We start from the raw sequence: 17236 nt of genomic DNA on the forward strand, positions 1-17236 counted from the left end.
GGCGACTTGTCCAGGGTGTACCCCGCCTTTCGCCCGTAGTCAGCTGGGATAGGCTCCGGCTTGCCTGCGACCCTGTAGAACAGGATACAGCGGCTACAGATAATGAGATGAGAAAAAGCCCAGGTGAGAAGCGGCAGCCAGAATGCACACAGCGTACTCTCAAACGGAAACGGATATGTTGATATATTAATATAAACCCTGCAACTAGTGCTACTGTCAGAGCTGCTCTGCGTATTGTTTACTGCATATAATATTTTGTTCACATCTTTTAACCTTTGATCGTCTCTTGGGCCTAGGAAACCTTGGAACACTTTTTTTTTTTTGTCTGAAACAAAGCTGGCTTTTGCACTGCAGTGGGCAGAGTGGTATGCGGGGAAGCTCATCAGGCAGAAGTCCCCAGTGGGTGTGTCTGATTCTGCTTTGGCTTTTGTTTGGATTCAGAAGGGAAGGGAATAGAGAGCTGGAATGTAGGAGAGTTCAGTACTTCCTCAAATTATGAGGGATAGGTCAAGTAAGGAAAGAATAGAAGTGAAAGTTCAAATTATACTGATGTTTAAAGATGCAGACTGTGGATTGTAAAACTCTACAATCTATGAAGCGTATCGTTTATTATTTAAAAGTAGACGGCCTTTTGATTTCATAAAATCAGTGAAATTTAGTTCCCTCTGAAGTTTGGTCATTGCAGGAGCGATTCTAGCATCTGATCTTTGGGGGTGCTTAGCCCCCAGAGCTGACAGAGGCACCTGGCTTGAACGACAGTGTTTCCACGTTTATTCCGCATTTAGACTAGACTTAACTAGACAAGAAGACTAGACTAGACAAGACTAGACTTATGCAATGTTTTAACAGAAGCTGACCCAATAAACTATGATATCTACACATTTACAATATTTACGTTATATTTTAACTAAACAAGACCTACTACTGCATTTGTAATGTTGGAGCTATTCATTTTGAACAGTGGTAATTGTTAATTACTTAACTCCAGTCCGTACCTTCACATCTCGCTATGCCAGTAATACTCAGGTGCTACTTCGAGTTCCTCATCGGCGTGGAATCCAGTTAAAAAAAAAAAACACCATGTCGTAGCAAGCACTCGCGCAGACAGGCAACCCAATCAGAGGGGACGCAAGGAGGAGAGGTATTTTACTGGTCATAGAACTATCACGTAACAGGTGAATTCAAGAACACACACACGCCCGCGCACACATTCATTGCGCAGTGCGCAAGGGCACTTATTTCTGAAAATTACGTCCAAAAGCATTGTTTTTGAGGGTGCTGAGCTAGGGGGTGCTGAGCTCGTTTTTGGGGGTGCTTGAGCACCCCCAAAAATAGGCTAAACACGCCCCTGGGTCATTGTGATATATGTTTATTTCTGTAATATCTAAAAAAAAAAAAACCCAGGCCATTCTGTGGCTGGGAAGTTATTTGATTTGAGGGGACTCCTGAGCAAATAATGTGCATGAAATCGCTCGCTTCGCGCAGTCAAGTAGACAGAGGAAGTCCGGTGTGCACGTGCACGCTTACCTTCGTCGTCGTCGTCTTCTTCTTCTTCGTCATCTTTTGGGTTTTACAGCAGCTGGCATCCACAGTGTTGCATTACTGCCATTTACAGGTTTACCTTGACCGTGCACTTACAGTTCCATCATTCCGTCGCTAAACGAACAGCCGATCACACCGAGGTGCTCGCTGACCGCTGATGTTTATTAGTTTGGTCCTGTGTTTCCTTTCCTTCGCAACATAATGTCTTTTCTTCTCGCTTTCCGTTACTGTAGTCAGTCTTTCACATTTCATTTGCGTCCTCCGTTTTCCTTTCCTGTTTCAAATTTGTATCCCACAATGCCTTGCGCGAACGGGGAAAGCCCACCACGTGATGCATGACGTAATATCTTGAATTGGGTCATGGTGAAGCAAGAAAAAATAACGGAGAATTTAGGGCCATGTTCTATTTAAAAATAAAAAAAACTAATAAAATTGGAAGTCTGTGATTCAAATTCAGCAGCTTTCGGTCCACTAAACAAAAGTAATTAGGTGTCAGGGAAAATTCTTTTTATGACCTAAACTTGAAAAATCTGAAAGGCAATCAAGCTTTAAAGATGGCTTCAGAAGAAATTTTCAGTGCTTTGCAATACTGACGACAGTGGAACCAGCTTGCTTGCGTATTCATTTATTAATTTATTAATTTATTTATTATTCAGCCAGTGCAATCAATCAAATATATAGCTTTTTAAATAATTTGTGATTAAAAACAAAACTGGCAGCACGGTGGTGTAGTGGTTAGCGCTGTCACCTCACAGCAAGAAGGTCCGGGTTTGGGCCCCGTGGCTGGCGAGGGCCTTTCTGTGCGGAGTTTGCATGTTCTCCCCGTGTCCGCGTGGGTTTCCTCCGGGTGCTCCGGTTTCCCCCACAGTCCAAAGACATGCAGGTTAGGTTAACTGGTGACTCTAAATTGACCGTAGGTGTGAATGTGAGTGTGAATGGTTGTCTGTGTCTATGTGTCAGCCCTGTGATGACCTGGCGACTTGTCCAGGGTGTACCCCGCCTTTCGCCCGTAGTCAGCTGGGATAGGCTCCAGCTTGCCTGCGACCCTGTAGAACAGGATAAAGCGGCTAGAGAGAGATAAAAACAAAACTATCGTGCACATTTAGGGTAAAAAGTGTATTTTGTGTTAAACAAGGAAAGTGTGTATGGGTTGTTTCACAATCATGGTCGTCCTTTTGAATAACACCAACTAACTCTTGCAATTAGGTCTAGTTTATATATACACTGGAGTTTCTTATACATTATTTTACAGGAACACACCTACAGCCCTACCTACAGCAAGAACATCTCTTATAAGTTCTTATAAATATGTTTAAGAGTAAAATGCGGCTTAGTTTTGACCTTGTGGTCATTTCATTTAATTCTACTTTAATTATTACACTTAGATTTGACTGGTTAAATTCAGAATGGCATTTTTTAGCACTAACTAGGTTTTACTTTGGGATGTATACAGTACTTTCATTCACAATAAAAAAGATATTTCAGTGGAAGTTAGATTTATGATTTTTTTTTTGTAAACTAAGCGCATCTAACAAGATCCTTTGTCTATCAAAAATCTCCTCTCCAGAAAACACTCAGCATATGATGAAGTTGCAAATGATTGTTGAAGAAAAGATATGTCTCTTCTGAAGCAGAATACTCTGTTGTTGCACAGTAAAAAAACAGGACTTGAAACAGACATGAGACACATTTGCAGCAGAGCTTCACATGTGGTTGAAATGTGAGGGTCCTCTCTGTTCAGAAAGCCACAAGGATCATCATCACTTCAGTTATTACAGTTACCACCGTGTACTGCACAGGACTTGAAAATTTGTCCTTAAAATCACATCCATTTCAACAGCTTTTCAGTTTGCATACCTTACTCTTGTAGACTATATGAAACTGGGTCAATTTTAGAAATACACTACTGTATATGCCGTCTTCTCACCACAACTAACACACCCACTACATGGCCTGTAGCTCTAAAATTCTGCAGTTCATTTCTACCTCAGAAGATAATTTTTGGGAGCAGAGAAACACAAAAATCTGAGGTTTGATTTTTGGACTATTGTGGACCCAGATTGTGAAAAAGCCCTTACAGCAAATTGACATAAGCCAATGTCAAGATTATAGGAATCTTAAGGGGTTAATCAACAACGTTTCTTATACCGCACTGCTGTTAAAGTCTGTATTCTGATCTGGTCAGAAGGTGTAGGTTATTGTGTCTAGTGCCAGCTGCAAGACAAAATCCATGCGTATATGAATGTCCGTCCGTCCATCCATCCATCCATCCATCCATCCATCCATCCATCCATCCATCCATCCATCCATCCATCCATCCATCCATCCATCCATCCATTTCCTTCCGCTTATCTGAAGTCGGGTCGCGGTGGCAGCAGGCTAAGCAGGATATTCCAGGCGTCCGTCTCCCCAGCAATGCTTTCCAGTGCCTCTTGGGGGATCCCAAGGCACTCCTAGGCCAGATGAGATATATAATCTCTCCAGCATGTTTTGGGTCTACCCCGAGGTCTCCTCCCAGTTGGACGTGCCTGGAAAACCTCCGAAGGAAGGTGCCCAGGAGACATCCTAATCAGATGCCCGAACCACCTCAGCTGACTCCTTTCGACGTGAAATAAACATAAAAATAAACATAATAAAGTAAGTCAGCCCAAAGGGGAGAACGCGACCGGGCGACCCATGCAAGGCGTTTCCCCGAAGGTATAAAAGAGAAAAATCATACAATTAAAATTAGACTAAATTGATCTGTGGCAACCACAGTCACGGTACACAGACCAAGTACATGAAAAGTCCGTATTATAGGTGGAGGTCAGTAATTCAAAGTACAGCTCTAACAGGGATGATTTGAAAACAGGGAGGCTACGGAATTTATCTGGGGAAAAATATTTACATACATAGTTCCATGGTTTAACAATCCTATTGAAGAATGAGGCCTGATAAGTTGAAGTTCTGCAGTGTGCAGGTTTTAAAATTAATTTCGAGTTTTGGGCCCTAGACCGGTCATGAGTTACAAAAGACATGTAGTGGTTTATGTTCAAATCTGTTTGGCCATTAATGCATTTATATACAAAGACTAAGTCTCTAATCTCCCTATCATAAATCAGAGGAAGCAAGTGCAGGCTTCTGAGTCTGTCTGTGTCAGGCCAAGTTTACTTTAGACCGTATCTGTCTCGTTTTCTTCGCGGATGCACTGTCCGTTTACATTAAAACGCCGGGAAACGGGAATCCGCCAGGGTCCACGTATTCAGTCTAGATCGTGTCTGGTCCGGTGCTGTGTAAACATTGAGATACGCGGATACGCTGTGCTGAGCTCTAGCTGGCGTTGTCATTGGACAACGTCACTGTGACATCCACCTTCCTGATTCGCTGGCGTTGGTCATGTGACGCGACTGCTGAAAAACGGCGCGGACTTCCGCCTTGTATCACCTTTCATTAAAGAGTATAAAAGTATGAAAATACTGCAAATACTGATGCAAATACTGCCCATTGTATACTTATGATTGTCTTTAGGCTTGCCATCCTTCCACTTGCAAGTGGTAAGTGATATGCACTGGGATCACACACACAGCGGCTCAGTCCCGAATCACTGCTCGTGCGCTATACTCGCGCGCTCTGTGAGCTGCGCAGGGCCGGAGTGCGCACCCTCCAGAGGGCACTCGCTGTTCAAGGCGGAGTGATTTGGAGCGCAGGATGCCTGCGGAGCCGAGCGTATCCGTGTATTGGTGTTGCTGTGTGCACGCGAATCATGTATTGGCGTTGCTGTGTGCACGCTAATCGTTTTAAAAACGTTAATCTGATGATCCGCTGATACGGTCTAATGTAAACCCCACCTAAGTAGCATCCCCAGTATGCTGTTGTAGTATCCAGCGCGTTGCACGTCGTTGGACTCTCTCTAACAGTCTTCTAAGGTTGACACTAGCAGGGCACCATACTTCAGACGCGTAACAGAGCTGTGAGTTGATGAGCGACAAATATAAAGTCCTCCTCACTTGAATTTCCGTCAGCAAGGGACAGGATCTTTTTAGAAAGCCAAGCATCCGGTTAGCCTTGTTGACTATTGAGCAGATGTGCGAATCCCATTTTAAATTACTTGAAATAACCACGCCCATGTCTTTTTCTTCGTCAACTCGTTGAAGGCACGTGCTGCCCAGGTGGTAGTCGTGAATGATTGGAGTTTTTTTCCGCATGATGGTCAATATTTTGCACTTGTTGGCATTATACTGCATGTTCGATTCACAACTCCACCCCTCGGCATTGGCTAGATCGCGCTGTAATTGCTCGCTGTCTTCGGATGTTAGGATAGTGCGAAAAAGTTTTGTGTCGTCTGCATATAGAGTGACTCCAGTTTCTTTATCCACGACCTCGGGAAGATCGTTGATAAAAATAGTGAAAAGCACAGGACCGATCAGGCTGCCCTGAGGCACACCGGAGGTCACGGGCAGAGGCTTAGTGACCGCGCCATCAATTACCACTCTTTGTGTTCTTCCCCCAAAATAGTCTCGAAACCACTCTAGCAGACACCCATCGATACCGTACCATTTCAGCTTTTCGACCAGGATAGTATGGTCAACACAGTCAAAAGCTTTTGCGAAGTCCAGATCTAAAATATCTGTTTGTTTTTGGCTAGAGCTTCACCGATTTTGTGAAGTACGGACAGAAGTTGTGTGACGCACGAGCGACTGCGCACAAAGCCATGCTGGAGTGATGTTATTAGTCGCAAGATGTGATCATAAAGTCTGTTGCAAACACAGCGCTCCAAAACTTTACTTACAACTGGAAGCAAAGAGATAGGTCTATAATTTGCACCAGGCTCCTTTGAGTCCTTCTTGTGAACAGGAGTGACGTCGGCACATTTCCAGTTTGAAGGAAAGCGCCGAGTTTTTAAGGAGCGATTAAATAAATCACAAAGACTTGGGGCTATTTGTGCGCTACACTCCTTTTAGAATACGAGCAGGAATTCCATCAGGACCGGTGGCTTTTGTTACATCTAGATTTCATAGACAGTCACGCACTTCGTCGACGGTTAGCGTTATTTCAGCTATTTTTTCATCTGATCTCAAGGGACATGTATAACCGCAAAACGCTTTGTCTGAGCTGGGAGAAGTGAAAACAGAACAGAAATAGTTGTTAAACATTTCCGCTTTATCTGCGGGCTTACTAGCGCTCCTCACCCTATCTCTAAGGTTGAGCCCAGCCACCCTACAGAGAAAGCTCATTTCAGGTGCTTGTACGGTATCCACGATCTCATCCTTTCGGTCACTACCCAAAGCTCATGACCATAGGTGAGGATTGGAACATAGATTGACTGGTAAATTGAAAGCTTTGCCTTCTGGCTCAGCTCCCTCTTCACCAAGACGGACCGGTACAGCACTTGCATTACTGCTGACGCTGCACCAATCTGCCTGTCCATCTCACGTATATACTGTATGAATGTGCCTGTTCTAATATATTATCGTTTCGATAGTAACAACTAATACACAGGAATCACAATGGATGTTTACGCCATTTAATTCTAGCAAAAAATGATTCAAAAATGTTATTTAGCCAAAAAAAAGTATAATCATTGCTATGGTGAAGCTTTTTATAAGGAGAGTGTTTATTTAAAGGGGAAGAAAGGGCAATATATACGGTTGCTGATGTGACAAAGTAACGTATTCTTAAGTATTCTATCAAATTTATGTACTAGAAAACAACGAAATATCTTGGTAATTGTAAATATAATAGTCGGTACGCTAAACCGCACAAGAGTCGCCATTTTTAAAAGACCATGACGTCAGCCCTACCCACTGCACTAGGAGAGAAGCGTGTAATTATGGCGTCGGGCGCATCAACTGAAAGCGACAGCTCTGTCGAATCGTACGAAGAGATCCCGCAAGACACACTGCAAGCAGGCTATGGCTTAGAAGGGTACCAGTTTGAACCTAGGAGAGGTACTCTCGACTCCGGTGATGACGAAAGAAGAGAAGAAAGCTCGAACTCGCTTGGTGTTTTTCAGCGGAAACGAGTGAAAAGACACGTCTGGAGGATCGTTATGCTTTCCATCGGTCCTGTTATTACACCCGAAAGCAACACACTGTGGCATTGTGTAGCCGATCACTTACGATTCATCCTACTTTCCGATTCACACGTGCTATTCCCAACCTCAATGAGCCAACACAACTGGGCACATACATACGTCATGAGTGTTACGCAGAGAAAATGAACGTGCATTCTGATTGAATAAAATTAATATCATGGCAGGCTGTTCAAACTGCGGGAATAGTTTGCTCGAGCTACTTTCAAAACACTATAACTTTCCAACCTTAGAACAAAAAACTTTTGTAAGTCTTGAATAAGGTTCGTCAATGTGTGTTTTATTGTTATATTTACTCTATATATTGCCCTTTCTTCCCCTTTAACATGAATGGAAGGAGTCTCCAGTGTCAGCAAAATGCTGTGTGATTTCTCAGTGGCAGGCCTGTTTACATTATTGGCTTATACATCAAGAAAAATGAGTGGCTGTTGAGGGACTGCTATTATCACATAAGTAATAACAGGAACTAACTTGTTGCATAACAGTAAGTGTAACTAAAAATGTGGTGTCATTTTATAATGAATAAAAAATGCTGTGGTGTGAATGGAATAAAACACTGGTCTGTGCTGTTAGAAGAAAATGCATCAATTCTGCATCATGCATTAGCATTAGCACAATTTTTCTGTAACAGTGCACCCCATAATGTTTAATTCTTTACGTTTTACGTGTCTAAAAGGCTTTTTTTTTTTGTATTTTATCAACAACAGCTTGTGGAACCGATTGAGCTGCAAGTGTAATGTGAAAAGGGCTGTATAGTCAAGTTTCATTATTATATATTACATTATTAATCAGGGGCGGCACGGTGGTGCAGTGGTTAGCGCTGTTGCCTCACAGCAAGAAGGTCCTGGGTTCGAGCCCCGGGGCCGGCGAGGGCCTTTCTGTGCGGAGTTTGCATGTTCTCCCCGTGTCCGCGTGGGTTTCCTCCGGGTGCTCCGGTTTCCCCCACAGTCCAAAGACATGCAGTTTAGGTTAACTGGTGACTCTAAATTGACTGTAAGTGTGAATGGTTGTCTGTGTCTATGTGTCAGTCCTGTGATGACCTGGCGACTTGTCCAGGGTGTACCCCGCCTTTCGCCCGTAGTCAGCTGGGATAGGCTCCAGCTTGCCTGCGACCCTGTAGAAGGATAAAGCGGCTAGAGAGATGAGACATTATTAATCATTTTAAATGTTAAATCTGTTGTGTTTTTTCAGGTTAAACAATAGAAATGACTCAGAAACAGAAACGCTTGAGATTAATGACAAGCATGTTATGAGTAAATTATGAACCTTCGTTCATTTTCATCTAGAAGGCGAGAAATCTGATGTCTGTAGCTGGTCATTCTTTTTGCATGAAAAAGTGAAAACAAGCATTTTCCTGGAAAGGCCAAATTGTTCCTTGCCAGCTCATCTCTCTCTCTCTCTCTCTCTCTCTCCTTTCAGATGGGTGGAGGGGTCGTGATGGGGGTGGGGATCTGGACTCTGATTGATAAAGGAGATTACTTGAGCCTGCTGGCCTCCAGCACATTCGCCGTGTCGGCCTATATCCTCCTCCTGGCTGGTGGCCTGGTCATGGTCACGGGTTTCCTGGGCTGCTGTGCCGTCATCCGTGAGCAGAGGAGCCTCCTTTCTACAGTATGCTCACTTTTCCTGATCCTCACACCACTGGTTACTCATGTAGACCAGGGGTTCTCAGCCTTTTCTGCTTTAAGCCCCACCTATTTATACTCGTAACGAGTCGGGGCCCGTTATAAAAGATCCCCAATTATTTTGGCTCATCTATTCTATTAGACTCTAATAATCTATTGTAAAGTGTATTAATGGGATGCAACATCACTCCCTGTTACAGATGGGAGCCCAGGAATTAAATAAATGCAATAAACACAAACTGTTTTTAATTGTAGGTATTGCATTTAAAACTGTATGGATGTGCCAGAAGCCAACATAAAACCATGCATGCAGGGCATTCTCAGTCAAAAGGGATTAATGATCCAAAAGTGGAGTCTGGTCCATTAACACAAGAACTTATTGCCATGTTTGTGTTCAGCAAACCAGCAAGTTATTAAAACCAAGAAGTCCACTCAAAAGAAGTGGATATAGAAACCACTCAATGGGATAGATCCTTACATGCTAACAAAGAAGGATTTTTTTCCTATGAGTTGGAAAATTATCCATCTGTTTAGTTCCCCAACATCTCAGACTACCTGGCGCTGCAGACATCGTTCTACACGGACACACAGATGAAAACCTGGAAGAGCATGGAGGTGTACAACTTTTTATATGTGGCTGGGTTAAAGATCTGCAGATCAGGACACTACAAGATAGACGGCAGTAGATGGGTTTAAATGCAGGAATAGTGTTTATTAGCAGGCGTGAGATTTACAAAAGCAAAACAGAAGGCAGAATCATAAAGCAGCATACCTGTATTTAAACAGCGTCATAAACATGGCTAGAGACAAACATGACAGTGATAATGATAATTCTTCGCAAAGTCTCTGTGAAAACAGCGTCCTTATATGTGCATGCTGATTGTGCTTAAATCAGTATCAGGTGTTTCCCATAACGACTGGGTCCCAAGAGCGCGCACAACGCACTCCGTGAGCACGCATGGCCGCTCGAACTGCACCAGACTCAAGTGCGCAAAGGCGCAACAGTCAAATGTTCACCTGCTGTGCGAACACAACTTTTAGCTCATGTGTATATCGCCACCAAAACACCTCATTTTCATTGATAACCCATCGCAAGCATCGCGAGCTGCAGTGTGACCGTAGCTTAATGAGGTGGATGTGACATCGGATACAACCCAGTAATTGTACCCTACTACGAACAAAAATGAGCTTCAACTTGGAAAAAAAAAATGCACTGCCCACTAATGAGCCGTGGTGCAGTGGTTGAGAAACACTGATGTAGAGTACATGATGTCCAGAAGCTAAGCTATTGTCCAGACTAACATGACTGACTATATCATTTGTTTAAAAAAAAGCAGATAAATCACGTCTTTTTAGTCTCCAGCTTCCTGTCCGCTATCTGACGGCCTGCCGCTGATTCCGAGCATGACAGAATGACAAATGAACTGACACACGTCCCACTCACCGCCATTTTTTAAAGCAGAGAAAGCGAGAGAGGTTGTGACTGCGATTGCAGTAGTTCTATTTATAGCTGACCCTCTCTGTGTTACATGATGCTCAGCAGAGAAAAAGTGCCATCTTTAGATGCATCTTCTTGTTCATGTTCTTTTTTTTCTGCTTGTTTAGATTGCGTTGTTGATTACGGCAGTTCGAGTTACTTCTCAGAAAGCCTGCGACTGAACTCTGTGTACGTTTAACATACTGCTCACCTTAAAAGGAAACTTTTCATACTGTCCTTCTCTTACATCTGATCATAAACCCAGAAAAACACACCCACACACTCACACAAATGCATACACACACACACACACACACACACTGGTCACAGCTAGGAGAGAGCGAGCAGCTGTACCGCACCGCACCGCACTGCACTGTAATGACTGGCCTTGAGTTTGCCTCTGTAATGCTTTCGTCTCCTGTGTTGCTGACAGTTTGGCTTAATTATCTTCACCCATCTATGTGTGTGTGTGTTTGTGCCAGCTGTTCTCTTGACAGCGACGCTGCCTGTGTTTGTGTTCTGTTTGTTTGGTTTTTTCCTTTCCGTTTATCACTATGTCAATGTCAAGTCTTCATCCCATATAAGCTGCGTACTGTATGTTATGTTATTAACATATGTTTTACATGTTTATGATTTGACAGGTGCCAAAAATTGATGGGTGCCAAAATTATTTGTACTTTTAAAGATAATGGGCAAAAGAAATGCTCTATTAAATAAGCACTGAAATAGATTGGTGACCTGTCACGGGTGTACGCCGCATCTCGACCGAAGTCAGCTCACCTGAAACCCCCAGGAGGCTAGAGTAGATAGTGAAAATATCCAATCAAACAATTTATTTAATAATATCACTAAATAATTTTTCTAAATACTCATGGATCACTGCCTGTACTAATTAGGCCAGATTCCCTTACAAGCAAACAAAGAGTTGCTCAAAGACTTAAAGGTGCATTAGCCCATCTTCCATAACCTGGAAAATATGTAGAACATGATAAAAAATAATGGTTTAAGTCATGACCTCCGCACATGTATTAAACAGCTGAGAAAAACTGTTTGGAAAACTGCTTTATAGACCTGGACGTTTGTGTTCACATACAGTGGTGCTTGAAAGTTTGTGAACCCTTTAGAATTTTCTATGTTTCTGCATAAATATGACCGAAAACATCATCAGATTTTCACACAAGTCCTAAAAGTAGATAAAGAGAACCCAGTTAAACAAAGGAGACAAAAATATTATACTTGGTCATTTATTTATTGAGGAAAATGATCCAATATTACGTATCTGTGAGTGGCAAAAGTATGTGACCCTCTAGGATTAGCAGTTAATTTGAAGGTGAAATTCAAGTCAGGTGTTTTCAATCAATGGGATGACAATCAGGTGTGAGTGGGCACCCTGTTTTATTTAAAGAACAGGGATCTATCAAAGTCTGATCTTCACAACACATGTTTGTGGAAGTGTATCATGGCACGAACAAAGGAGATTTCTGAGGACCTCAGAAAAAGCGTTGATGCTCATCAGGCTGGAAAAGGTTACAAAACCATCTCTAAAGAGTTTGGACCCCACCAATCCACAGTCAGACAGATTGTGTACAAATGGAGGAAATTCAAGACCATTGTTACCCTCCCCAGGAGTGGTCGACCAACAAAGATCACTCCAAGAGCAAGGCGTGTAATAGTTGGCAAGGTCACAAAGGACCCCAGGGTAACTTCTAAGCAACTGAAGGCCTCTCTCACATTGGCTAATGTTAATGTTCATGAGTCCACCATCAGGAGAACACTGAACAACAATGGTGAGCATGGCAGGGTTGCAAGGAGAGCCACTGCTCTCCAAAAAGAACATTGCTGCTCGTCTGCAGTTTTGCTAAAGATCACGTGGACAAGCCAGAAGGCTATTGGAAAAATGTTTTGTAGATGGATGAGACCGAAATAAAATTTTTTGGTTTAAATGAGAAGTGTTATATTTGGAGAAAGGAAAACAGTGCATTCCAGCATAAGAACCTTATCCCATCTGTGAAACATGGTGATGGTAGTATCATGGTTTGAGCCTGTTTTGCTGCATCTGGGCCAGGACGGCTTGCCATCATTGATGGAACAATGAATTCTGAATTATACCAGCGAATTCTAAAGGAAAATGTCAGGACATCTGTCCATGAACTGAATCTCAAGAGAAGGTGGGTAATGCAGCAAGACAACGACCCTAAGCACACAAGTCGTTCTACCAAAGAATGGTTAAAGAAGAATAAAGTTAATGTTTTGGAATGGCCAAGTCAAAGTCCTGACCTTAATCCAATCGAAATGTTGTGGAAGGACCTGAAGCGAGCAGTTCATGTGAGGAAACCCACCAACATCCCAGAGTTGAAGCTGTTCTGTACGGAGGAATGGGCTAAAATTCCTCCAAGCCGGTGTGCAGGACTGATCAACAGTTACCAGAAACGTTTAGTTGCAGTTATTGCTGCACAAGGGGGTCACACCAGATACTGAAAGCAAAGGTTCACATACTTTTGCCACTCACAGATATGTAATATTGGATCATTTTCCTCAATAAATAAATGACCAAGTATAATATTTTTGTCTCATTTGTTTACCTGGGTTCTCTTTATCTACTTTTAGGACTTGTGTGAAAATCTGATGATGTTTTAGGTCATATTTATGCAGAAATATAGAAAATTCTAAAGGGTTCACAAACTTTCAAGCACCACTGTAGTCCTCTTGTCTGTCACAGGGTTCCCGCTGGCATTCGTCACACTTGTCATTGACGAATATAATCCATCAGTGACGAAGAGAAAATTACTAACAGTCATCACAGTGATGAATGTATTTGTCATCTTTATCATTATTATAAGTCATCTTTTCTAGAAATCCCTCCTTTTGCCAAAATCCAACCGCAGTGAAGAAACAGCGGGAAGCCAGAGTGTAAACAATGAGCACGTGCTTGTGACCAATAAAAATTGACTACACATAATGACCAAATGAGCGCCAAGCTTTTGATCAATCGCAGTGCGTCTTAATCAGCCTGGTGTGGTGGTGTAATTATCTCTGCGTGAACCGAATAATGGTGATGAAATTTTTTGGCCGAGCTTCTTCAAGCACTGAAGATGATTTAAGGGTTGAAACAGCCACGGAGGAGGCACACTCGGAGCCCTTACCGTCCCTGAGCACGTCAGATAGTGTCGGTAAAAAAACGGCGCAGTGAAAGTGCTGTCAGCTGGTAAGCAACCGAAGGGAGCTATGTTTCGGGCAGCGTGGCGTGTTGAGTTCCCACAGCGAACATATGATGAAAAACGCAGTGTCATTCTGTGTTTGGTTCATAAATCGACAGGGAATTTGGATTCCTTCACTGTTGTTTGTTCTCGACTCTGTTCAGTTTAATTGTAAATCAAGTTTTGTGTTGAGGTAAAGGCTAAAGGGAGTCCTAATACCTCTTTTGAATAATCCCATGCTAAAATAACCTTCAGTAACCTCAAACTAAAGAGGTTTATTTGAGCTTGATGGTGCACAGGGAGCCCAAAATCAAGTCTTTCTTATTAGAGGCTGGAGTGGCGCCCAAATTTTATATGTAATGGAGAAGGCTAGCTGTATCTGTACACATATTTGAATTGTGCCAGTTTGGTTGGTATAAACCTGTATTAAGTCCACTTTGATAAGTTGGTAACTAAGAAAAAATACAGATGAAGTGAAGAAAAAAATAAGTGAAAGTGAAGTGTACTTCTTTGAGTTGATTTTTCAAGGAAAAAAGTGAAGAATATTTTTCAGAACCCAAGGGGAAACCTCTAGTCATTTTATAGACACTCCCTAACACCACTTCACTTGTCCCCATCTCAGCCTAAAATTGGTATGCGCCCAGAACAGCCAGATAATTCTCCTATGAGCAATAAACTATGCTATGCTGTGGTAAAACCAGAATAAACACTGGTGCATTTTTCCATGATGGACGAGTTTATTACTGGTCACGAGGATAAAGCGGGACATGGAATTAGCGATGTTGCTTCTGGAAAGGCATATAAATGCGATATGTATTTGAACTGAATGATAAATAAAACCACAAAAGGCACTTTTGACCTCATAACTCAGTACGACTGCTATCATACATTAAATTCTCATAAATCGGGATGAACTGAATTTTAAATGTTTTTATAGTGTTATAATTTGGCTTTCAAGCAGCTGCATGGCTTGTCGTGTAGCTTAAAATGCTAATACTGCTGCTTAAAAGGTCAAAACCTCATTACAAAGAAAAACAAGACACCGAAGTCACACTTGACAGTCTTTATAAATCAGTGTTCATTGAATTTTATGCGATTATAGTACTATAACTACAACCCTGATTCCAAAAAAGTTGGGACAAAGTACAAATTGTAAATAAAAACGGAATGCAATAATTTACAAATCTCAAAATCTGATATTGTATTCACAATAGAACATAGACAACATATCAAATGTTGAAAGTGAGACATTTTGAAATTTCATGCCAAATATTGGCTCATTTGAAATTTCATGACAGCAACACATCTCAAAAAAGTTGGGACAGGGGCAATAAGAGGCTGGAAAAGTTAAAGGTACAAAAAAGGAACAGCTGGGGGACCAAACTGCAACTCATTAGGTCAATTGGCAATAGGTCATTAACATGACTGGGTATAAAAAGAGCATCTTGGAGTGGCAGCGGCTCTCAGAAGTAAAGATGGGAAGAGGATCACCAATCCCCCTAATTCTGCGCCGACAAATAGTGGAGCAATATCAGAAAGGAGTTCGACAGTGTAAAATTGCAGAGTTTGAACATATCATCATCTACAGTGCATAATATCATCAAAAGATTCAGAGAATCTGGAAGAATCTCTGTGCGTAAGGGTCAAGGCCGGAAAACCATACTGGGTGCCTGTGATCTTCGGGCCCTTAGACGGCACTGCATCACATACAGGCATGCTTCTGTATTGGAAATCACAAAATGGGCTCAGGAATATTTCCAGAGAACATTATCTGTGAACACAATTCACCGTGCCATCCGCCGTTGCCAGCTAAAACTCTATAGTTCAAAGAAGAAGCCGTATCTAAACATGATCCAGAAGCGCAGACGTCTTCTCTGGGCCAAGGCTCATTTAAAATGGACTGTGGCAAAGTGGAAAACTGTTCTGTGGTCAGACGAATCAAAATTTAAAGTTCTGTATGGAAATCAGGGACGCCGTGTCATTCGGACTAAAGAGAAGGACGACCCAAGTTGTTATCAGCGCTCAGTTCAGAAGCCTGCATCTCTGATGGTATGAGGTTGCATTAGTGCATGTGGCATGGGCAGCTTACACATCTGGAAAGACACCATCAATGCTGAAAGGTATATCCAGGTTCTAGAGCAACATATGCTCCCATCCAGACGACGTCTCTTTCAGGGAAGACCTTGCATTTTCCAACATGACAATGCCAAACCACATACTGCATCAATTACAGCATCATGGCTGCGTAGAAGAAGGGTCCGGGTACTGAACTGGCCAGCCTGCAGTCCTGATCTTTCACCCATAGAAAACATTTGGCGCATCATAAAATGGAATATACGACAAAAAAGACGTAAGACAGTTGAGCAACTAGAATCCTACATTAGACAAGAATGGGTTAACATTCCTATCCCTAAACTTGAGCAACTTGTCTCCTCAGTCCCCAGACGTTTACAGACTGTTGTAAAGAGAAAAGGGGATGTCTCACAGTGGTAAACATGGCCTTGTCCCAACTTTTTTGAGATGTGTTGTTGTCATGAAATTTAAAATCACCTAATTTTTCTCTTTAAATGATGCATTTTCTCAGTTTAAACATTTGATATGTCATCTATGTTCTATTCTGAATAAAATTTGGAATTTTTAAACTTCCACATCATTGCATTCCGTTTTTATTTACAATTTGTACTTTGTCCCAACTTTTTTGGAATCGGGGTTGTAACTTGGCTTTCAAACATCTTAATGGTTAAGTGTACTTGGACAATACTTTCAAGTTGAGCCCTACAGAAAGGGGCGGAGCTTTGTGTATGTGGGTAGAAATGGGTGGGTGGGCTCAAGGAGTAAAAAAAAATCATTCCAATCTTATTCAGTTCCAGCTTTTTAACTACTTGGAAAACCTACTCTTGACATTTTTTGATAAATCTTGCTTAATTTACAAAATTGACACCGAGTAACATTCTGATGTCCGCACATTACTGAAACTGTCGACTCAGGGCTTTCCCCAGGAAAAAATATCAGGGCGCCGCTAATGATGCGGATCCCAGCCCGTAAGGGCTGGCCCAGCTGGAGGGCCTTGAAAGCTGTTAGGGGGGTCCGGGGGCATGCTCCTCCAGAAAATGTTCACATTAGAGACTTCAAATAAAAAGTGCAATATAGTGCCAGGAACAGAATCAAAGTAAATTCATGCAACAGCGCCGTCTAGTGACCAGCGCTGAAGGGCTTATACAAAGGCTTTCTGAAAGAGATTGGTCTGATGTCCTAGGAAGTAATGATGTTAATAGTGCTTGGGTTTTTTTCAAGCAGCATTTTATATCTGCATGTGATTCTGTTG

At 42.2% G+C, this 17236-nt stretch overlaps 1 protein-coding gene across 4 annotated transcripts in view; it reads left to right on the forward strand.

Annotated features, from left to right (window-relative positions):
* Window positions 1-17236, forward strand: part of tspan11 (tetraspanin 11) — a 91878-nt gene that overhangs the window by 15250 nt on the left and 59392 nt on the right. For all 4 annotated transcript variants that reach the window (XM_060903680.1, XM_060903679.1, XM_060903683.1 and 1 more), the window contains exon 3: window positions 9032-9223. In XM_060903680.1, coding sequence (XP_060759663.1) covers window positions 9032-9223 — 192 coding nt within the window. The remainder of the gene's footprint in view (window positions 1-9031; window positions 9224-17236) is intronic.

This window comes from Neoarius graeffei, chromosome 21, assembly GCF_027579695.1.
Source record: "Neoarius graeffei isolate fNeoGra1 chromosome 21, fNeoGra1.pri, whole genome shotgun sequence".
NCBI classification, from domain to species: Eukaryota; Metazoa; Chordata; class Actinopteri; order Siluriformes; family Ariidae; genus Neoarius; species Neoarius graeffei.